This window comes from Lissotriton vulgaris, chromosome 2_1, assembly GCF_964263255.1.
Source record: "Lissotriton vulgaris chromosome 2_1, aLisVul1.2, whole genome shotgun sequence".
Classification (NCBI taxonomy): Eukaryota; Metazoa; Chordata; class Amphibia; order Caudata; family Salamandridae; genus Lissotriton; species Lissotriton vulgaris.
Genome location: NC_141687.1, coordinates 1,429,612,729 through 1,429,636,758, shown reverse-complemented (window position 1 = coordinate 1,429,636,758; position 24,030 = coordinate 1,429,612,729). Strand labels below are relative to the sequence as shown.

The 24,030-nt window shown below is 44.4% G+C and overlaps 1 protein-coding gene across 1 annotated transcript in view; it reads left to right on the top strand.

Moving 5' to 3' along the window:
• The window catches only part of KIF5C (kinesin family member 5C), a 548,720-nt gene that overhangs the window by 409,605 nt on the left and 115,085 nt on the right, over positions 1-24,030 (top strand). Inside the window, exons 21-22 of the mRNA XM_086957253.1 lie at positions 6,111-6,171; positions 10,101-10,172. Coding sequence (XP_086813379.1) covers positions 6,111-6,171; positions 10,101-10,172 — 133 coding nt within the window. The remainder of the gene's footprint in view (positions 1-6,110; positions 6,172-10,100; positions 10,173-24,030) is intronic.

Here is a 24,030-nt window from a genome sequence, read left to right as displayed (position 1 = left end):
TGTTTCTAACCAGTTGGGTTGCTCAATTTTAGTCTGCAAACCTGCGACATTCCAGAATAGGATTGAAAGGGTCAGGGTACTCGACTTTGGAACCTTTGTAGAATATTGCCGCTGTGTGGTCTGAATTTCGGCTGGCTTCTGAGGCAACAAAGGGACATTATGTTGTAAAACATGAAGCCCTTCAGAACGGGAACCAGCGTCGTTGATCTTATTGAGGGGGTCGGTTTTACATAGGGTGTTATCACAAAGATCTTCAGAGGGTGGGACCATCTCCGCAGTCTGCCCTTGAGATGGCATGGGGAGGTCCTGTGCTTTGCTACGGGGCTGGAAAGTCATGGCATGTTTGTCCAGAGCTTTGCTTAGGGAATCCGTTTTAACGGTAAAGGCACCACAATAAGCCACCTTTAGATTATACTTTGCGGCCGTAGTCGGCCTATCCATGAAATGGGGGTTATAACTGTTTAATGAGGTTGGGGTGATATGTAGTCACTCGTTATCGTCTAGGCCTGACAAAATGTCAAAGCGGTTCTGGGTGGGGATCATGATGGGTCTTACAAACGGAGGGTAATTATGTCTCCCTTCCCATGTATGAGAGCCGGTCCATGGTAGGGGATAATGATCCCAACAGGTCTTAACCGGATCAGTATAATGCTGAGGGATGGATCGGCGATAATTTGCCTGGTGAGAATAAAAGGGCCTAAATGGAACTGCCTGCTGATAAGGTAGAAGTCTGGAATGCTCTGTGCATATATCAGAATATGGTCTGTTGTGGGGAGTTACTTCGTCAAATAGAGATCTTATTTCATCTGCCTGGAATTTGATCAAAGGCTTAGAGTTAGTGGGAAATACCAAGTTTTTGGGATAGAAATACATAAGGTCTCGGGCTGTAATTTCGTTGGTACCATTTGGGGAAGACCAATCTAGAATGTGACTAACTGCCCTGGGATCTCTAAAATTTATTATGACAATGTCCCCCATAATATTTTTTGTGCTAGGACCTAACCAAGGGAGGCGCCTCACGTTTAAGATTTCGCCGTTAACATGTGGGGGAAGTGATCGGTTTTTCTTTAGCCAAAAAATAACCTTATTCTTTAATTGGTTATAATTTTCGTTGATGTTCTTTTTACCATCTAAACCTTCCTCCAGGGGCGGGACTCCGGTAAGCACCACCACTAATGGTAGTGCTTCCGGAGGCAGCTCTACATTAAGCCTCTTGAGGGTGGTGGACCTTACAGCAGCTTCATGGGCAATGATTTCATCAACGCTAACTTGCGAGTTTGGCTTTCCCTTTTCTACGCCTGCACTAGTGCTGTTTTTATCTATTAATTGTAATGCTTTGCTTGGCGTTAGGTTTGGAGCTTCCGAAGTAGGTGTCTTTACAGATTTAGTAACTGATAGGTCTATAACATTTGAGGGGGCCTCCTTCACAATCGATGCTATGGGAGGTGTATCAGAGCTCCTCATTCCTCCCTTAATATCAATTATTGCTTGTTCCAGATTCCCCAGTTGTTGGCCTATTTTTTGTAATCTCTCTACCAGGGGTAATGTGAACAACCTAATTAGTTTTTCGATGTTTCCCATTAGGTTAGCGCCTAATTGATCAAGTATTGGGAGGGGTAGTTCAGTGGATGAGACAAGCGGCACGGGTATAGGGGGAGTAGGACTCTTTGATTTAGTACGATCAGTATGATTTGATTTATTGATTCGGGGTCTGTTGCCTCCTTTCCTTCTTTTTTTAGGGGAGGACCTTTGGGCCTTGGGTTTGTCGGGACATTTGTATCGCTGTTAGCAATGTCAGCCTCCGGAAATGGTGACACTGACGAGCCCCCAGCCGATTGTGTCATGACTTCAGGGGAGAACAAAAGATCTATAAGGAGGTCATTGTTTATAGCCATGGGTAAGGGAGAGTTTTGAAGGAGTAATGGGATACCATTACTATTACTGGGTGAGACTTCGTTATCATCACTTTCACAATCGATAGGGGGTATTGGGGACAAGGCCTGTTGTAGTGGGCCCAAAGAAGACCGCTTATTCTTTATTAGTTCGATTGAGCGACGTCTTTCAGCCCGTCGTTCAGCTAACATAATGTTTCTCTCCGTTTCCGCTGAGGCCTTTTTAAAATATTTATCCAAAGTTGCCTGTTTTTCACTGCCGCCCACCATACTAAGATTAGAATGGACCGGAGAGGTCATTTTGTCCACCTAAAGCGCTCAATACACCAACACTAATATTTGTAAAGGGGTCACAATAACCGTTGCCTGAGGTTTTTGAATAACAATGAGCTGCAGGATAATGCTCGCTGTGTATAAATCACATAGGAGACCTTAATAGCCTTTCACACACCAATAAGTCTTAACGAAACAGACGAAAAAGGGGGGGCCCGGACCGGGCTCTTCCGGCCTCTGAGGGCCTCAGAGGGCCCGCCCTTTGCCCAGGCTTCGCCCCGGGCTGCGACACGCGTGCGTCCCACGTGCGCGTGACCCTATTACCCCAAATAAGCCAGGGAAATGGGGGCGGGAAGAGGACCAGCTGTGGCAAGTTGGAATCGCACAGCCCGCTGATCCACGCAGTCCCGCAGGGTCAAAGAAGAGTCTCAGGTCACTGCCCTCCACAGAGTTATTCCACGAGCGGCACCCGCGAAGTGGGTGCCACGAGAAGTAGGCTCAATGTCCAGGGAGCAGTTTTCAAGGTTCGTGTAGACCACATGCTCTCGCAGCACAGGAAATCAACGAGGAAGAAACCCACTCGCTCCTTTAGTCGCGCTGTGAGATGGGGGCGGGAAGAGGACCAGCTGTGGCAAGTTGGAATCCGCACAGCCCGCTGGTCCTCGCAGTCCCGCAGGGTCAAAGAAGAGTCTCAGGTCACTGCCCTCCACAGAGTTATTCCACGAGCGGCACCCGCGAAGCGGGTGCCACGAGAAGTAGGATCAATGTCCAGGGAGCAGTTTTCAGGGAGCAGCACCCCACACAAGGTTTGTGTAGACCACACGCTCTCGCAGCACAGGAAATCAACAATGCTCACAATATAAACAAGAGTATGCAGCCAGGTTTGGTTTTTATGTCAAGCCGCAGCACTCAAGAGCCTACATTGAACGAGATCATAATGGCTTGTAAGCAGAGTGTGTTTTTCCAGATTTATTTCAAGACCATGTTGAACAATGAGTATTTTGGAGGCCAAGGGCTGCACGCTTTGGAAATCTTGGGATTTTAACGACGATAGAAAGGAGAACGAGGACACGGACAGCGGGCGGGAGGGGGGTGGGAACAAAGACACGGACAGCGGGCGGGAACGAGGACACGGACAGCGGGCGGGAGGGGGGCGGGAACAAAGACACGGACAGCGGGTGGGAACGAGGACACGGACAGCGGGCGGGAGGGAGGAGGCAAAGCCAGCCTGTTTATCGGCGCTGCGCGCCCCTCTGCAGACTCCACCTGCTCCATGCTGCCCTTCCCACGCACGCTGACTATAAAAACGAAACCTAAAGCCTACCAAACAGTCACGTGAACTGTTCACGAGGCGCGCGTCGTGATCCGATTCTTTCTGTCATGCTGTCTACGGCAGAAGCTCGCGCGGGCGACCTAATCCTATTGCAAAATGCTGCGTGTGTCCAGCTCTTGTCTCCACTCGTTGTCGGCTGAGCCGACCGCTATAGTCTTGCGGCGAGAGCGCGCTTTCGCCAGGGCGAGACTTAAAAAGGTACATTTGGTTATAAATGTTTATATGCGACCACATTTTCTCTTTTGATTTTATCGCATGGACGTCATATAAGGATCGCCACGGGTCGCTGCTGAGACCCTTCGTTTGCCTCTTGTGACCCCTGACCTTTCCTTTGGGACCCTTGGCTTTAGAGATGGCAAAATCAGTGCCATGAACAAAGGAGCAGCTAGTCCTTATGGATGTCGGTTGGGGCTCCACTCTCCTTTTCTGTCAATTTTGTTTTATACTAATGGTGAAAAATATTTCATTGTTTGCTATTAGTGTAATAAAAAATTGAGTGCAAATAGCTGAAATATGACCTTTGTTGGCAGCTGATATAAGTAAAAAAAAAATGCTTTTAAACTTATATTTTGTGCGTGCTTGTGGGTTTAAGTAAATAAATAAAACGAATTACATTGCACGTGCTGCAACGCCAAACCGGCGATGCAGCGCGCAATGCAATTTGTTTTATTTATTTATGTACTTACCTCGGTACGGCCGTGTGCCGTAGTTTACTACCCTCCCCCTGCCCCACCCCACCCCACCACCCCTCACCACTCGCTCCAGGAGCTGCTACCGGGGTCTTGCTGCAGTGAAGGGTTCTTGGAGACTGCACATACGTTGCGCAGAATCTTCCATTAGCTGGCTACTTTTTGAATATCTGCTGTTTGGTGATTCCCATGTAATGGTCCCCATATTTCACAATATGTATTTATTTCAAAATTGTTTGTCAGGCATGGTTTAAGCATACAGTCAACAACCAAGGAGTGACTAGAAAAAGAAACAAAGAAAATATTTTCAAGTGAAGTGAAATGTGAAAAAATACAATTATTTATTATATTACCCTCACTCACCCGACTATTGGGTGACATGCTTCATCATTGGGTATTTTCACCGGGCAGATAAAAGATCTAACCGGTGTGCTACGACACCTGCATCTGCAGTGGAGCTGGGTTATATAAAAACAGTGGATAAAGTGAGAAAGTGATAAAAGTAAAAAGGTGCGGTCGCTGATCCAAACCAAACTTTAATAAAGATCGGCGTGAGCATCTGGTTAAAAAGGGTGAGATGGATGATGTAGACCTTAAACTTGGGTCGTATCATCCAAATCACAGGGTCGACATGTTTCTGCTCTTAAGGCCAACTCGGCCGAGCTTTCATCAGGACCAAAAGACAAACACTGGGCGGTATGCACTCTCTAAGGTGCACCCTAACCTCAGTGTAGACGTTAAGTGTTTACAAACTCACGGTTCTTAATACCGGTAAAACCTGGGATTGCCAGGTCATGAGGATATGAAGCGGAGATGTGTTTCACATCATGGGCCAAAGTGGTGGGGGTTTTCTTCACATCGGAGGGAACAGCGCTCCGATGACTCCCCGTGTAGGACCTAGAGTGATCTCAACCACTGCCCGAACTATAATAAACCGTGAGTTTGTAAACACTTAACGTCTACACTGAGGTTAGGGTGCACCTTAGAGAGTGCATACCGCCCAGTGTTTGTCTTTTGGTCCTGATGAAAGCTCGGCCGAGTTGGCCTTAAGAGCAGAAACATGTCGACCCTGTGATTTGGATGATACGACCCAAGTTTAAGGTCTACATCATCCATCTCACCCTTTTTAACCAGATGCTCACACCGATCTTTATTAAAGTTTGGTTTGGATCAGCATCCGCACCTTTTTACTTTTATCACTTTCTCACTTTATCCACTGTTTTTATATAACCCAGCTCCACTGCAGATGCAGGTGTCCTAGCACACCGGTTAGATCTTTTACCTGCCCGGTGAAAATACCCAATGATGAAGCATGTCACCCAATAGTCGGGTGAGTGAGGGTAATATAATAAATAATTGTATTTTTTCACATTTCACTTCACTTGAAAATATTTTCTTTGTTTCTTTTTCTAGTCACTCCTTGGTTGTTGATTGTATTTCATTTGGGGTATAGGAGTGTCCTTTGAGCCCTAACTCTCTTGTTGTTGATACATGGTTTAAGCATAGCCAGCTAACCCATTCTAAAGAGCATGTTTCTTAACCGCATCGCTGCGGCGGCTTTTCCCGCTGTGTGCGGCAATTTTTAAAAAGCTGCGTTACATGACGAGCTCAGCACGCATCAGCACACGACCACCGTGGCTGATGACGAGCTAAGCTCGTCATCAGCAGCGAAGGGGTTAAACATGTTACCTATGTTCTTAATGCAGCCCCACTTAAAAATTATAAACACAAGCAAATGTTCTGGTCCCTATTACGTAACAGGGGCGTTGTCCCTGCTGGTGCCACGGCCATTCTTATATTTGATGATATTTGCATTTAAAAAAATATCGTAAATGAATAGTTTGTGAAAAAAAATTCTGCACATATTTTATCAGTGAAATATATGGCTCTGATGTAAGTGAATGCATTATATTTTCATTGTAGGTTGCTTAATGAGAAAAGGGAGCAAGCCAGAGAAGATCTTAAAGGATTGGAGGAAACTGTGGTACGTAATAATACAGATTTCAAGTAAGAATGATGAAGTCAGTAGTTCTTTGTTGTTGATACCCAAGGCGAGGCCCTGGACCCGAAGCCTCTTGTTGAAATTGGGAAGTGTGCCCACATATGTCAGAATAATAATGTGCTCAAAAACTCTGGAGACCTATCCAACACAGAGAAGAGGTTTAAAGTTGTTTTATTCACTGAAGTACCATGGTGAGAATACAGGTTTTTATAGAATTTCTGTCTATTTTCAGTTGTATGTACCTGCTTTCACTCAGTGTACTATTTTCTGTTGCTAGCATCCTTTTCTCTCGACTGTATCTGTACAGCATAGTTATAGCTGTGTCTCATCCCTTGAAAAGCCATAATTTCTATCACAAAGGATATTTTTAAGTTCCTAGCATTGTAAATAAAGTTATTTTTGAGGTTCAAATGCCCCTGCCATTAAGAGCAACTGTAAAAGTATTTCTGTTGGCAATGGGTTGGTGGGACAGCACTAGGCAGGCAGACCAGCACAACCAGACCTGCAGTCTTAAGGACGATCTTTCCTTGTAGCCCACAGTGTCCTTGCAGAACAGAGTCAGGGAGCCGCTGACAGCAGAGCAACAAGCAGAAGAGCAATCCAGTGAGTCCTTTAGGCCATAAAGCATGACAGCAGGGCAACAAGCAGAAGAGCAATCCAGTGAGTCCTTTAGGCCATAAAGCAGATTGCAGGCAGGAGGGCAACAGCAGAAGGGCAGTCCAATTGAGTCCTTTGTGCAGCGCAGTGGTCCTTCTGTTAGAGGTTTAGTCTCCGTTCCAAAAGTGCTCTAAAAACATTGGGTCAGAGTACCTGTATGTCTACTTAAAATGTATTTGTTCGAGGAGGCACTTCAAAACGAATCTTACAAGTGCACAACACTCCCTTTCAATCCCAGCCCTGGCTCTGGACATACAGTAGGGGGTAAAAGAGCCCTTTGTGCAAGGGCAGGACACAGCCTATACAAATGTAGGTGTGCCCTGCCTTCTTCTCTCCCAGCCCAGTAAGACTATCAGTATTCAGAAGGAGGCAGATGCTTCTCTTGTCACATCCAGCTATTCCTGTGTCGTGGTTGTCTAGAAAGTATGCACAGTGTATCTGTCAACCAGGCACAGATGTTGATTCTAGTCAGGCTGCAAAGCACATAGATTTTTCGACACAGAGAAATGCTTACTTTCTAAAAATGGCATTTCTAAAATAGTAATAAAAAATCCTCCAACACCAGTAAGTAATATTTTTCACTACCATTCTAAACATACCAAACATGGCAACACTACTCCTTTCCGATCAGGATTTGCCACTTAAACACATGTAAGGGGACTCCCAATATCAACTTATGAAAAGACTAGGCCTCACAGTAGTGAGAAAAAAAGGCTGTTTGTCACTACCAGGACATGCCACACAATAAAGGCACATGTCCTAGCTTGTACCCTCACAGCTCCCTGCCAATAGGCCTACCTTAGGGGTAACCCATATGTAGTAAAAGAGGAGTTTAAGGTTTGGCAAGTAGTGTTAAATGCCAAATCTAGGTGGAAGTGAACTGCGCACACAGGCACAACAGCACCAGGCCTGAGGCAGGTTTGAAAGGCTACTTCTGTGGGTGGCATAATCTGCGCTGCAGGCGCACCATCAGCATTTTATTTACAGACCCTGGGTATATGGAATACCGCTGTACAAGGGAATTACATGTAAATAAATATGCCAAGCAGATGTTAACCAATCATATAATGTTTAAAGGAGAGGGCACATGAATTTTCGCACTGATTAGCACTCTTAAAGTGCCCGGGAGTCCTAAAGCCAACAAAAAGAAGGTCAGAAAAGTAGGAGGAAGGCAAAAGGTTTGGGGATAACCCTGCAAAAAATGGCCAGGTCCAGCAATTTCCCTGTGAAGGTTTGAAGTATAAATTTAAAGTGCATGGTTGCCTTTGGTTGACAGACGCTGATACCCACCTCTTGCAGCGCACAGCATAACGGTTGGAAAGTGCTGCCATGTTGAAATAGGTTTTGGCATTCTTTGCTAATGTAAAAGCATGTTCAAACACCTTTCTGGGAAGGCTGCAAATGTGTGTGCTTACTCACCTGTAAATGATTTTTATTGTTCTTTTGACAAAAACATTGTCTGATGCACTCATGGGCGCCGTCTTTGAATGTATTTTGCTCTACTCTGGGAAAAATAAACATGTCTAGAAGACTGCCCTTATATGTGTATGCAAACAAAGCCATCTTGGAATGAGTTTTATTAAAGTAGAACAAAAAACATTCAAAGATGGTCGCCTGTGCATCCAGTGCACACACTGATTGTCAGCCTTGAATATTTGTGGCATATTTTATCACGCTTTACCATCGCTACATTACTGATGCATAGCCTCAAAATATGTTGCCCATTTTGGGCTATAAAATACGCCAAAGCAAATTCGCATAGTAAAGCTAATAGCGCTGTGGCGTGGTATTAAAAGTCAGATCTATTAGGTTTGCCAAAGCTTGCTATATGAAATTGATTAGTTTGACTTAGAATGGCATTAAATTATGTTTTTTAAAGTGCAAGCGCATTCTGTAAACTGAATTCTATAGTGTGATATTTTGCAGTAAAAGAAGAGGAATACTTATTAATTTAGGTCAGTTTTTAAGTGGGTTAACTTTTCTTAAGGAAGTGCTTACATTGTCGGAGTGAAGAGTTTAACAACTTAGCGTTGTTGTGTTTAGGCAACAGTCTTGTGTGTGCCATATGATTGTCCTTAAATTTTCAAAGGCAATATTGCTGATTGATTGGGGTTGATAACATCGGACCCCTTGTTTTGAAAATCATTGTAATGCCTAAAAAATTGCGATTAATTGACTCATGAGCAACCCTTCTATTGGAGGAAACACTGATTCATGGAAGTGATCGAACTCCTATGAACTATGGAAGATGAGACCCATTTGATATTATTCTTGTTTATTATGGGTTTTGAAACGGTTCCTGTTTTGACCAATATTGATGGCCTAGCATATTGATATTAAAGCTTAACATTCAGGGCATATTTGGTGTATTGCAATTTCGTGGTATCATAACAGCTCAGAGAGAAATATGATGCACCTACCTAGAAATAGGGAGTTTAAGAAAAAAGATAAATGAAAGAGAAGTCTAGAGAGAGAAATAGGACATAAGTAATTGAATTCAGTTCCAAGATTAAGGCCCCGCATTACCATTAGAGCTGTGTTTGGTGCGATATTTATCACACTTATGACATCCTATTATGAGATTTTTCCAAACAATGGGGAATAACGTGTATTTTTATTTTAGCCCAACAAAATCTTAATTTCTCAGCTAATTGCTGGCCATTTTTCCGCTTAAAATCTGGAAGGTTGACCCTCACGCCATTTTCCGGGGTACGAAAACGTTACCACACCCTGTGTGTTATATTTCGCATCACTTATAAATCTGATCCCTGCACAAATCTGGGTTTGCCCAAGGATCGGAATTATCCTGGCCACTTGAAATGCGGGCCTAAGGCACACATGATACATCCTGGTGTGCTTTGGGACCATTGGCCTTTGCATGTGCTATCAGCCTGTGCTTAATGGTGATTGATGTTCTGGGTTGTTGCCAGTAATGTCGTAGTTCAGCATCAGAAGCGGTAACAGCAAGCTTTAACATTTTCAGGAATGTCACACTAATAGAATGATTTTTTGCGAAGATGGTTCAAAATGTTACTGCGAGCAATGGAAACAGATGCAGCCTCGCCTCCCGCTGCCATCTGTCAGGTCTCCGCCTCCCTCCTCTGGGCTGAAATTCTTGCTCTACAAATGTCACTGTAACGTCCCGGTAACCCCGACAGGGCGCGATGCATGCCGGGACAGTGCAGAAATAGACCTATCTCTGTGAAATACAGTGCCATGTCTGAATTATTCTGAAATTACTCTCTTTTTTCCAGGCCAGAGAACTTCAAACCCTTCACAACCTGCGCAAGCTTTTTATTCAAGACCTCACCACGCGCGTCAAAAAGGTAAATCGAAGACAATTCTAATTAAAGCGTGGAAATAAAAAAAAATTCTATAGGATCAGCAAATACTCTTTCCCCATGTATCGTATCTCACTGTAATGCATGAGTGAAACGTCATGAAAATTATATTTATTTTTAAATGTTTTTTTAACGCTGAAAAGGGAAGATGCTAAGCAACCACGTTCTAAATAATTAAGGGATCTGTCTATTTTCGAACCTGTGTCTTCTCAGCATCTCTACCGGGAGCAGTATGACTTCAAAGCTAACCCTGCTCTGGGACGCCTCCCCCTCCTCCATGTCAACATATCAAAGGCGGGGAGAGTGGATTATTGATGCTTTGCTCTCTCCTCATTTACTTGCACTAAGTGCAAACCTCTTAGGGCAGGACTGAAATATTGATGTGCCTTGATGAGCAGAAAAGCAAGCCAGTGTTACTTCTGAATAAAGGAAGCTGGGCGATTTCTTTATTTCTTAGGTGTAATTGGATGTATCACTTTGTTCCCAAGTTATCTATTGTTCCATAAATTAGACTGTTCGACTTAGATTTAGAGGAAGTGCCGAAGCATAACTTACAAAATCACTTTCACCACCGTTTGAGCGACACAGACCCCTCTACATGAAGTTGTACTTAATAGACTCTGGTAATTTATAAAAGACTTTTGCTTCTTTGCTGAACAAGTAATTGTATTTACAAATTGGATTTGTTTAGCGCTTAGTACTCCTGACGAGGCGTTGAAGCGCTTTGTGGTGAGTAGCACCCTACTCTGTAACCCGAAGTTAGATGTTAAAAGATAGTAGATTGGTAGTGTTGGTTTTTATGTTTCCTTGTGGATTAGTTGTGGTAAGTGTGTTAAGTTTGTCCTCTTGGGATTTCATGCTTTCACTGTTTTGTGTTCAAACGGATAGATGGATTGAAGTGGGTTCTTAAAGGGAAGATGTGAGGTGTTATTGGGAGTGGTGGACATGTGTGCCTGTAAGTTAAATTTATTGGATCAAGGTGAGAGAAGTTTGGAGAGGATGCTTGGGGGTCCATAGTAGGCAGAAAGATTTGGGATGAGTCAGATAGTTGAGATACAGGATGAGGTTGACATGGAGAGTTATTTATTTGTGTATATCCCCCCCCCCAATAAGTATAAATAAATATATGCATGTGTATAGAGAAGTATATAGTGATATTTATACATACATACACACATACACACATTACAGTTAGTACGTTTTATGTACAAGTCTTTCTTTCGAACCCCAAATCAGCTGTGTGGCTGGGAAGTGCTTTGGCACTCTGAAAATGTTAAGAAAGATGCTGGACCTCCTCCCTATTGAAGCATGTAAAACTGCGGTTCATGCGCTGGTTACATCCTAGCTAGATACTGCAGTGTGCTCTACCTAGGAGCCTCTAAGGAAAGCATAAAAAGCTCAAAAGAGTGCAAAAGGCGGGGGCCTTCCTGGTCCTTAATCTCCCCAGAAGGGTTTCTGCTACAGCGGCTCTAGCCATCCTCCACAGGCTTTCACTGGAAGAAAGAATTTGCTTCAAGGTACTTTGGTTTTGTCCTACGATTTTAGCTCTGAAAGGTCCCAAATATCTACTCCCCCCCCCTAATACAGCCCTATTTCCCATGACATCACTTAAGGTCCTCTAAGCAGGGCCGGACTGCCCATAGTGGGCACCGGGTGTTTCTCCGGTGGGCCGCTAGGGTGGGGGCTGATTTTGGGCCCCTGGGGGCCATTTTTGTTACAGGGGCCATTTTTGCAGCATAGCTGCAATTTCAGCCACTGTAACAAAATCATCCGAAACCGGCCCTGGCAAACAGCTTGGCCGCACCCCCAACCCTCAGGTGGGTCGGCCGAACAGCTTGCCAGGGCCGGTTTTGGTTCCCAGTCCGGCCCTGCCTCTACGGCCAATCTTGTGCAAACTCCCAAGATCCTCAGGGCCAGATTGGGGGCACGCTCCTTCTTCTTGCTTACGGCTAAGGTCTAGAATTCCCTTCCGGCACCACTAAGAGCTGAACCTTATGAGACTCGGTTTAGGAATTTATTAAAAACTAGGCTCTTTAGTTCTCCATAGTTGTCCCCAGACCACCTTTGTTGCTTCTGCTGGGCCTCTACAACTTGCTCTTGGTTTCAGCACGGTGACCCACCGGTGTGGTGTAAGCAGGCACTCTATAAATCTACATATTATTATTAAGTACTATCTCTCCTTATGTCTGGTCTGGATTCACAAATGGGGTCATAAATCTGCACCCATAAAAGTAGATCTAAGCACGGGTTCAGATTTACGATTTTTCTCTAGTTACAAACATACTTAATGGTATGTCTAGAGAGCTGCGGCAGGCCTAGTGCTGGGAAAGTCATGTGACATTTTTTGGTGATGCTATTTCTCGAATGCGGAATTGTTCTAAAAGGACATTTCTGCGCAGCGGAAAAGCAGCCCAATGTGCATTTGTGCATTTTTCTCTTGATTTTTTTTTGCTCTGCAGGGCAAACATTTACCATGTACAAAAACCCCTACACCACCACTAGGTTTGGAGATGGCCCGTTGCCATCACACCCTGATTTACGAGTGCAAGTGGCTTTGTAAATCACGCACTCCTACACCTACAGCTACCTTGGTACATAACTGTAGATCAATATTAAATAATAATAATAAAAAGTGCCATGGTCTCTGTGAGGCAAATTTAAAGGACTAAACTGTGGGGGAGGGTCAGATTTCTGAAAAAATTCGGAGAAAGACCTGTAGTCGTACTACATAGTTTGCCAAGGGATGTGCAGCTCCTCCTTCTGTGATAGAGATTACACAAGCACACATTTTGTGTGAGCACGAGATTTCGAGAGTGCATTCCCTATGTATGGGGGTGTGAGCCCATGCAAATTAGAAAATACCTTTGCCATATTATGGACATGAGCAAAGAGGCAATCTAGAAGCACACTGATGGTGCGCCATTCCTTTCAGGGAATCCTCTTATACAAACCACCAGGCCCAATAAACGTGTTCCTTCAGTTGGAATCCTGTTAGAGGATTGGCTTTGCTCTGACTCAATTACTATCCTTAGGGATTTTAACTTTAATTTGGAAGCATTCACTGACTTTGATGCAATCGCTCTTGTCGATGTGATGAATAGCGAAGAATTAATACAACACGTATAAGGTCCCACTCATGTCGCAGGGCACACCGTGGGTGGGATTTTGTCCAACCAACCACAACTAACTTGCACTGGGTTGCTGCCACTTGCTTGGACAGATCACACTTCAGTTCAGTTCGAGTTGGCCCCCCCAACCTTCATTATAGTTTTGGAGCCTCCAAGAAGCAGATAGAAACATGAGCCTGGAATTAAATTAAGGGCACAGAGCTAGAAGATCTTATGGCAATGGCCTGGTCTCTTCCTGTGGTAAATATTTGATTTACCGTCCTAATTTCTATGCAGGTAAGTACTTAACAAAAATAACTCAATCGGAAAGAAAGACGCAGAGTCCGTGGTGTTAGAGTTCTTAGGGGTTTTATTCCTTAAAAAGGAATGGTTCAGGTACCGGATATCATGTTCCTAACACCACTGGGGTGCAGGAAGGGATAGAGCATACTTTATTGACAAGACATAACTTTTATACTTAAACCATATACCGAAAACCAATACAGTAGGCGTAACAGCTGAGAGAAACAAGATAAGAGCATACACGTGTTAGCAATACGTAATCAGGAGGCGTGATCTGGGCGTGAACATAGAGGTGTGTGCTAGAAACGTCACATGTAAGTGTCACAAGTAGGTGGGTACTTAGCAGAATTTTGCAATGTCAGCAGAAATCTGAGGCCTGGATGCGCGCGCAGCTGCATGACGCGTGATTGACGTGGAACTGGAGGGTGCAGGGGACTTGACATTTACACTAGCGGAAAGAGACAGAAGTCTGGCATGTCAGATCAACTCGTACCTAGATCATATCTGATATCTGATGTTTGGGAACCATATTATCTAGAGGGAAAGGTCTCTTGGGCAGAGGCTATTCTATACTGACTGTGAGTGCGTGTATAGGCGTCTATGTGTCTGCATGAGATGCGAGGGGGCATGGGCCTACCACGGTAACGGAGCTATGAATTACTTGCACGGAGACAGTGAGACCGGGCCCTTTGCTCTGCAGCTGGAAGGATGTTTACTTGAACTAGTAGGCAGGAATGTATGTTTGAGGAGTGAAGCAGATAATTCGAAGGTTGAATACAGTCTTGGCAGGCAGCAGGCTGAGCTAAGCGCCGTTAGCCGCGCAGGGAGTAAGGCAGAGGTCACGGGTACAGAGGCAGCCTGGGCTGAGGCTTTCAGAGTCAGAAGGCAGGAAAAGGCTCGATGGCAGAAATCGGAGGCCTACTTCGCCTGGGCTGGAAAAACGTGTAAAGTACACTACATAAAGACGTTGGCATGGCATACTTAGGAACGGAATATTCAACCCGTTCAGGGTGGATCTGAAAAAGGACATGTTAATGTTGGACGCAAATGTATTTGCCTCTTCATAGCTGGCACAGGAGGGAAGTTACATGTACTTTAAGCTCGTACATGGAGACGGTGGGGTACACGTTAGGGAACATTTCTTGACCATAAAATTTATATTTCCTCATTCCCTCCTTGTTCCCTACGGACCCTTCATGATATATCGATCCTCATGAACCGATCAGTCTGTTCTTGCAACATCATTTGCTCTTCTTTCTTCTTTTCGCGTTTTGAGTGAAAACTGGAATGTGGAATACATGAAGTGGCGCACAGACCACAAATCGCTGGCCCACACTGTAGGCACAGGCAGCAACTGAATACTATGACAAGGGCAATGCCTAGGAAGGATAGGATCTTCCATCCCCAAGCGGTCAACGTTGTCCAGAACCAACCGGACCAAGTCCAGGTGCCTGGATTCTGATGTATCAAACTTGCAATTTTATGAAGTCGTGTAATAGCTTTATATACCGTTGGCGCGTTTTCTGGAATGAAAACACAGCAACTTGACCCGATGACCTTACAGGCTCCGCCTCTATCCGCTAGGATGACGTCAATAACAAGACGATTTTGGAGAACAACAACCCGCATGGCAGATTGCTCCTCTGTTAAGTTACCTAGAGCGGAGGTAGTTTCATTCACTACTGCTTCGAGGGTTCTAGTTAATCTTCGTATCAGTTTACTATTAAAAACAGTACCTAAGTAGGGGAAGAAACCTTTATTGAAATCTGTGTATTGCTCCCATGCCGTTTCAGTATAGTCGACAATCGGGAGATCTCTTCGAAGTCTAGTCGTTACTAGATTTGTATTTCTGTGATAATCAGGAGGGGCTAGGAAAACAGGTGGCAGAAGGAATGCGATGTAACAGGTACCATCCCAATCTGGAGGTAAACGTATGTATGCGGTATGGCCACAAACAAAGTAGGAATGACGAGTAGCTCTAAAGGAAGATTTGCCTTGATCACTGAATTCGACTACAGTAGTACATTTACTATGACCTACGTGTACTGAACCCTTCTTTCTGACACATAAATCACCTGTGACTGGTAATACTGACATAGCAGGGAGAACTGGTGCAGCTTCGGATTCGACAGTAAGAATCATAAGGTTAATTGTATAATTACCTAATCCATATACTTCATTTTCTAGATCAGTTCCTATTCTAGTGGGAAGTCCCTTTTTGTCGGGATAACAGGCGTTAAGCAGAACTAAGTTCAGGTTTCCCCAAACCCAATTTCCTTCGAAAACAGCAATATCAGAATCTAAGGAATTAATTATTCTAAACCATGCTCCACATGAGCCATTGTGTGTGAATGGGTACGGAAAGAGGGGCAGAACTCCCTTTTATTTCTGATAGGGAGGGAGTCGGCCACATATCCAACAGTTTGTAGCATTATTAGTCAGATGGGAGTGATGTAACATACTAATGAATGTGTTGTTGCGCAGCGCAAGTCTGTAAGATAATTCATGAGGGGGTAATTCACTAAAAGAATGTTCAGCAGTGACATTGTAAGCAGATTGTTCACGCTTGAAGATAGGGTAGTATATAGGCAGCAATATACTGGCAGCAATAATCAAAAGACTTAGAAAAAACATAATCAATAATGTCACTATACAGTGACTACGGAGTGATTTACAGTATGCATGTTTCTTGAATTTTCTCTCTCTCTCTCTATCTCGATCTAGGGGATACATGTCAGAAACTATTTAACCGATTCACCTAGGGGAGGACTTAAACAATTAAACTGTCTGACTTGCTAGACCGTAATTTTGCTTTGTACTCCTCTTGGGGAGTATTCTCTCTTTTGGGAACTTTAAAGTCTCTAGTATCTAGGCAGTCCTTTGAGGGGGTGGACGAGTCAGTCTCTGGCAACAGTTCATTACATTTTTTAATATGACTCGTGTGGATCCACCCCTTTCGTCCTTCAACTTTGATTGCCGTCCTTGTGGTCAGAAGGACGATCTTCGGCTCCTTCCAGCGGGGCTCCAGCGGGCTTTTCCTGTCGAAGTTGCGAATTAACACAGTATCCCCGGGACGGACATCGTGTGGCTTTACATCAGTGTTGTCGGGAAAGGCTGCAGCAACCTGTGAACGACATGATTGGAGTGCAGACATCAAGGAGGCAAGATAATCTGTCAGCATATTACAATCAACATCGGTTATTTTCTTAGGCATGGGCGTCCCCCACATATTCGGTGGTCGTCCAAAGACCACTTCATACGGGGATAGTCCTGATCTCGAATGGGGGACCATTCTCATATAGAACAGTGCAACTGGCAGGGCGACTATCCAGTCGACCCCTTTGTCTTTGCAGATTTTAGCAAGGCGTGTTTTCAGTGTCTGGTTATGCCTTTCTACAAGGCCAGCGGCCTCGGGATGTCGGACACAATGGAATCTCCACTGATATCCTAGCAGAAGGGAAACCTGTTTCATGAGCTCGGATGAGAATGGCTGTCCGTTATCTGAGTACACGATACGAGGCAGGCCGTACCGGGGGAAGAATTCTCGAACCAACTGCCTGGCAGTGGTCGGGGCAGTGTAATCTGAGACTGGATATGCTTCGGTCCAACGGGAAAGTGCACAAACAACTACGAGGACGTACTTGAATCCTCGACAACGGTCCATCTGGATATAATCCATCTGGAGGACTTCAAAAGGGTGATCGGGAGGATGGAATCCACCTTGCTCTACAGGGACGCTTTTACCTGGATTGAACTGACAACAGATCATGCAAGTACGCACTTTCTGTTTTGCGGCTGCTCGTAAATGTTTGTTGTACCAGAGGTTCTGTAAACTATCTAACATAGCTTTTTCTCCTAGGTGTGCTGGACTATGTGCTGTATTTATTATGACTTGAACCATAGAGTCAGGGAGAAACCATGTAGATTTTCCCTTCGTCATCCATCCCTGATCTGTCTGGATCCCTCCTAGTTCAGTCCATTTCTTGATTTCATCTGGAGTAGCATGTGTCTGAATATCTATTACATCTAGTGTGGGATCCCTAACTGTCACACAATGTGTCGGCACTATTGTCTTTGTCACATCAGTTGTCTGGGTGTGAGTCAATGCTGTATGTTTTGCGGTTTGGTCTGCCAGGTCGTTACCCTGGGAAATGGAATCTGTAACTTTAGTATGTGCTTTACACTTCATGATGGATATGCCTGAAGGCAGATGTATTGCTTCTAATAGGGCTTGAATGAGAGGACCGTGTTGGATCTTGGTACCGTGAGAGGTCAAGAAACCTCGTTCTTGCCATAATACTCCGAAGTCGTGTACAACTCCGAAAGCATAACGTGAATCTGTGTATATGTTAACATTTCTGTTCTTGGCTAGTATACAGGCTCGGGTCAGAGCGATGAGCTCTGCTGCTTGAGCGGACAGTGTATCAATACGATATGTTTCTTTAACTTCAGTTTCAGTGGTCACTGCATATGCGGCCACTATATCTCCTGTGTTTGTTCTCATACATGAACCATCTACATAAAGTGTCAGGTCTGGATTTGTCAGTGGAACATCTGTTAAGTCTCGTCGGGGCTTTGTTACTGCATTAATGATCTCTATACAATCATGCGGGGCTGAATTTGTCATAATTGAAGGCAACAATGTTGCAGGATTCAGAATGTTACAGCGTCTGATTTCTATGTGTGGCTGGAATAGCGTCAATTCATAACCTGTCAGTCGTGCTATAGTCAAGTGTTGAGTCTGGGTTCGGTTTAAAGGAACCTCTACAGAATGTGGAACTTGTACTGTCAATGGGTGTCCTAAGACAATTGAGTCGCTCTGTCTAATTGCTAGGGCTGTCGCTGCGACTGACTTTAAGCACGCAGGGAGTGCCTGGGCTACTGAATCCAATGTACTTGAGAAATAAGCACAAGGCTTATGTGAACCTGCTTGATCTTGAGTGAGGACAGACAACGCAGTACCATCACGTTCTGTAACAAAAAGTGTGAAAGGTTTGCTGTAACATGGTGTCGCTAAAACTGGTGCTTGACATAAAGTTTTCTTTAATTCCTCAAAGGCCTGTGTATGTTCCTGAGTCCAAGGGAGGACAGTCGAAGTCGCTGCCTCCTGTGTTGTCAACTGAATGAGTGGTTTAGCTAGAAATGCATATTGAGGAATCCATTGTCTACAGTACGAGGTGAGGCCTATAAAGGCCCGCACTTCCTTTTGTGTCTGGGGTTGTGGCATATTTATGATTAACTGGATACGGTCAGGAGTGAGCTGTCTCCCCACTTTGGACAGCAAGTGACCTAAGTACACAACTTGCTGAACACAGAATTGTAGCTTCGAAGGAGACACCTTGTGCCCCTTGTCAGCCAAAAAATGTAAAACTGTCAGTGATGCTTGTTCACATTCGGGTTCACTTCGTGCGGTGATCAGCAGATCATCGACGTATTGCAGTAAGGCAGTGTTAACTGGCATTTGGATACAATCAAGTTGTCTTTTCAGTGCTTGACTATAGATGCTGGGGCTTTCTGTGAATCCTTGAGGTGCGCGTGAAAATTTGAAACTTCGTCCATTTAAACTGAATCCGAAGAGGTATTGGCTCTCCGGATCAATGGGTACACTGAAGAAGGCGTTCTTGAGGTCAATTACAGTAAAGAACATCGCTTCTGAATCAATAGCAGTCAATAGGGATGAGATGTCGGGAACCACAGGATACTGTGGAACAATGCATTTATTAAGTTCTCGTAAATCAATCACCAGCCGATATACTGGCGGTGCATGGGGATCAGTACGTTTAAGAATCGGAATGATAGGGGAATTACAGATATTAGAGTCGGTTTCTACGACCACTCCTTGGGCAATGAGCTCTTCAATGATTTCCAGTAAAGCCACTACAGCATCGGGTGGTAACTTGTATTGTCTGATTCGCGGCAAAACAACTCCAGGTTTGAGTGTAACACGGTATGGTGTAATGTGCATGCAACCTACATCGGTTGGGCCTTGTGCCCACAGGTGTTTCGGTACATTTTTCAATCTGACATCAAACTCTCGTAATACATAGTGACCCTTAAAGTCACGCAGAAAAAGTCTAACTCCTTCCGGAGAACAACATATCACAGCTCCTAGAGCCTTCAGTGTTTTGATACCTAACAAGTTTTCTGGACATGATTTCGTGAGTAACAAGTCTGTAACACGTGATAATGGACCCACAGCCAGGGGGACTGGTTTCGATACCTCATTTACAATAGGCTGTCCTGAAAAACCAAGGGAAACGTTCTGTGAGCCTGAGAGGGGTGCCCCTGGGACTTCATTGTGGCTGATTGTTGTGCGGCTTGCCCCTGTGTCAATTAAAAACTTTCTATCTTTTCCCAATACTTGACTGTGTACATAAGGACCCTCTTGATCTACAGGAATCTCAATAAGAGGCAAGCCAACCTCCCTCTCTAGGCTGTTTCATGTGTATCGTTGATAATCGGGATAATCAGATTGGGCATACAGGTTCATCGGTCGTGAAACTTGCTGTGTCGCGGCAATGGGCTGTGGCTGTGGTACCGCTGCGGTCTGTGTTGTATGTGGTGGAGCATGCATAGGCTGTGAATTCTGTGAAGTCTGTGGCTGACCCTGGTCTTGTCTAGGCGGATGCGGTCTTTCTTTAGTTTTACCTGTTGCTATATTGTGTTTCAGGACTGAACATTCATGTACGTAGTGACCTGGCTGTTTGCAATAGTTACATGTCCCTTTAAAGGGAGCTGCCGAATTACCTGTCTGGGTCGCACCCTTTTTCTGACTGTTGGCTGGAACCGACTGTGCCACTAACATTTTCATTTTCGTGTCTTTCATACGTCTCTGTTCGTGATCCTGTTCTTCTCTAATTCTGTTCTGGTGATATTGTAACATTTGTAACATTTGGGATGGCGTATTTGCTTGCCATGTACTTTCAACTTTATATACACGGTTTTTAACTGCTGTCAGGGAATTTTCGACTAACTTTGTTACAAAAAGATGCGGGTACGACTCGCTACCTGGTTTTAGGCCACTATTAATAATGAAACATTTCTCGAATCTTGAATAGAAGTCACTGGTATCTTCATCGTGTTTCTGTTTACAGGCTGAGATTGCGTCCCAGTCTTCCTTTTTAGTTGTCAATAATCTTGGCAAGACCTGTACTATTAAACCTGGTAATGCTTTAGTTTTCTCCCCAAGGCCTAGCCCTGGGGTACAAATTTTTTCCTCGTCTTCTATTTCAGTCCATATAATCTTTTTATCTCCCACCTCCCATTCCTTTTCCTTGAGTTTCTCGTAGATACCGGTGGGCAGTAGTACCTTTAACAATTTCATAATGTCTGTATATGTGTAATCTCCCATGAGTAACATGTCTTTAAGTTCTCGGTGAAAACCTGCAGGGTCTTTATCATGACAAGGTATCAGTTTCTTCATTTCTAATAATTCTAACTTAGTCAGAGGTGTGTATACATACACACGTTTCAGGGTATTATCGGTACCCATAACTGGATGTACTTCTCGTAACGGATTCTGTCTGTCGAAATGCTCAAAATGACACATTTTTCTTTCTGGTGGCTGAGCTGAAACATATTGTGGGCCTAAGAAAGCGTTATATTTACGTCATTGTTCTAGAATTATTTGAATTAATCTGGTACTTAGGCCTCTCCATCTATTCATAAGTAGTGCTTCTAATGTATCAGGTAAGGGACCTGGATCAGAATGTTGTTGTCTGTATAACGTGATGAGATGCTGAATCATGTATATACCAGCTAATTTCTGCTCGTCTGGGGAAAGGTTCAGAAATGTCTGTGCTACTGTATCATCATTGTACGCGTTAGAATTGTCAGCCCACAGTACTGCCGACCGGGCTAGTTCTTGTTCATCCATAGAATTGAGTACATGGTACCCCATTTGTTCTTGAAGCATTTTATCGGTAACTTGAAACAGATGTTCAGGCGATTTTGGTTTTAATATGCCAGAGAGAAAAACTCTCTTGCTTTCTGGACGAATGCCTTTCCTAAGGTAATTTCCCTTACCTACATACGCTATAGTATCTGTAGTCGTTTCTTGTTCTTCAGGTCCTTCCTCCTCCTCGAAGGAGTCATTCTTGTCACTTTCTTTTTCTTTTTCATGTATTTCTATTACTGCCTTTCTGATTTTCTTGTACATGCTTGATATACAATTCATTTTATCATGCTTTCCTTCAGCTATATTTTGACCCCACTTGTTTAATGCTTCCATTTCATCCTGGTCTACCCCAGGCCTGTCTCGGTCTCTTATTAGGCAATTTATAAAAAAACGTAATATGTATGCTTGAGTGTCAACTTTCTGGTGTGCCAGGGCCTCCTTAATACTATCGGGATTTTCTCCAGTCTGGACAAAATGATATATTCTATCTAGGTGATCAGTCATCCCTGGGAATAACACTAGGTAATCTGTAGCTTGTCGCAAGCGTAGTGATGCTATCAACATTCGATCTTCTTTACCGGGTACTGGATCGTATCTGCAAACTGGAAGGGGTTCTTTGAGTATGTCGAGACGTGGTGATTGCGGTGTATGGTGCTTCAGCAGGTCTCTAAGATGTATTCTGTGTGTTATTGGCGGGGTCTGGAGACCCCCTGTCGCACCTCCTGAGCCAGAGGCTTGTGCATTACTTCTCTGTGGAGTCTGTATCTGTGTCTGAACTTGTCTCTTACTAGGATCAGGCACCATCGGATTCGGTATATTAATCTTAGGTGCGGGAAGTGGTGGAGGTGGAGGAACGAGTGGAGCAGGCTGTCGAACGGGGGAACCTTGTTGCGGTAATGGCGGAATATGGTCTGGAGGCGGGTTACCACCTCCGTCACTGTCAGTAGGCGGGACGCGGGCACGTGGATTGGTGTAAGCGGGTGCTACATCGTCTAGATAGGAGGCAAGGAATATGTCTTTGGTGGTCTTGTGATTTACTTTAGTCGGAACCAATGGTGGCGGCAGATTTTTCGGTATTTCCGAAGTGGCTTCAGGCGAACCCTCGGCCACTAAGTACATGCCATTTACAAGATTGTTTCGCGCGCGGTCTACTTGTTCTGATTTTACTCGGATCCCTTCATTAACTAATTCGTTCTCTCGGGCTCTATCTGATTCTTCTCTATGTCTGTCTTCTCTACGGAGTGCTTTTTCAGCACGTTTATGTGATTCTTTACGCCAAAATTCTATGGCATCTTTCTGAGATTGTCTGGCTTTCTTTTTCCATAACGCTTCTTCTACCTTCACGATGCACTTGGCATCCCATGTTCCTGTAACTGGCCATCTGTGTCTCTCGTCTAAGTGCTTGGTATAATCGGCCCATAATTCTAGATACAATATGGCATCTAAGCCATGCTTATGGTACATAAAATTTCCAGGAGTGTCCCTAGGGGGGATAGGAATTTCTTCCTCTAGCATCCCTTTCCTAGTTCCTATCTGTCTTAGTTTATTGAAGAACGGCATCTTGTTACTTAGTACTGGATACTCGATACTGAACACAGCTAGTTACACAAAAACACAATAATGTACATCAAACAGTCACTCATACCACGACATTAATTACATGAAAACATTTCGAAAATATATCACTACCCTTGATACTAGATGTACTGCTAAACAGCACAGATACACTGTCGAGAACAGTGCAAGAACTTGTATGCTTGATATACTGCTAAACAGTACAGATACACTGTCTAAAACAGTGCAGACCGCGTTTGTGTACCCAAACACGTCTTTACCGGATACATAATAATGCACCCGTCTAGATACGACCCAGCAATGGTACTCACCGGGAAGCACGGAACGGAAGGCCTCGGAAAACTCGACTGGACTGGACCGGACTGGACTGGACTCGACTCGACACGTGGATACTTCGGAAACTGGTGGGCCTCTTGACACCTCGGACCTTGCTTCTTTCGGCTAGGCTCTGGTCGGGATCCTCCGCACTCCTCACCGCCTCGTCTGGGTGCTGATCGCAGTCTCCGTCACCTCCGTGGGCCAGAGGGAGATACAGGAAATCCTGCGGGTACGCGTAGTTGTCCGTCTTAACTTATGGCAGGGGGCAAAGGTTGCAACGCACCAACCGGCGCGTGAGATGGGGGAGAGGTCCCTATTCGGGCGCCAAAATAATGTGGTAAATATTTGATTTACCGTCCTAATTTCTATGCAGGTAAGTACTTAACAAAAATAACTCAATCGGAAAGAAAGACGCAGAGTCCGTGGTGTTAGAGTTCTTAGGGGTTTTATTCCTTAAAAAGGAATGGTTCAGGTACCGGATATCATGTTCCTAACACCACTGGGGTGCAGGAAGGGATAGAGCATACTTTATTGACAAGACATAACTTTTATACTTAAACCATATACCGAAAACCAATACAGTAGGCGTAACAGCTGAGAGAAACAAGATAAGAGCATACACGTGTTAGCAATACGTAATCAG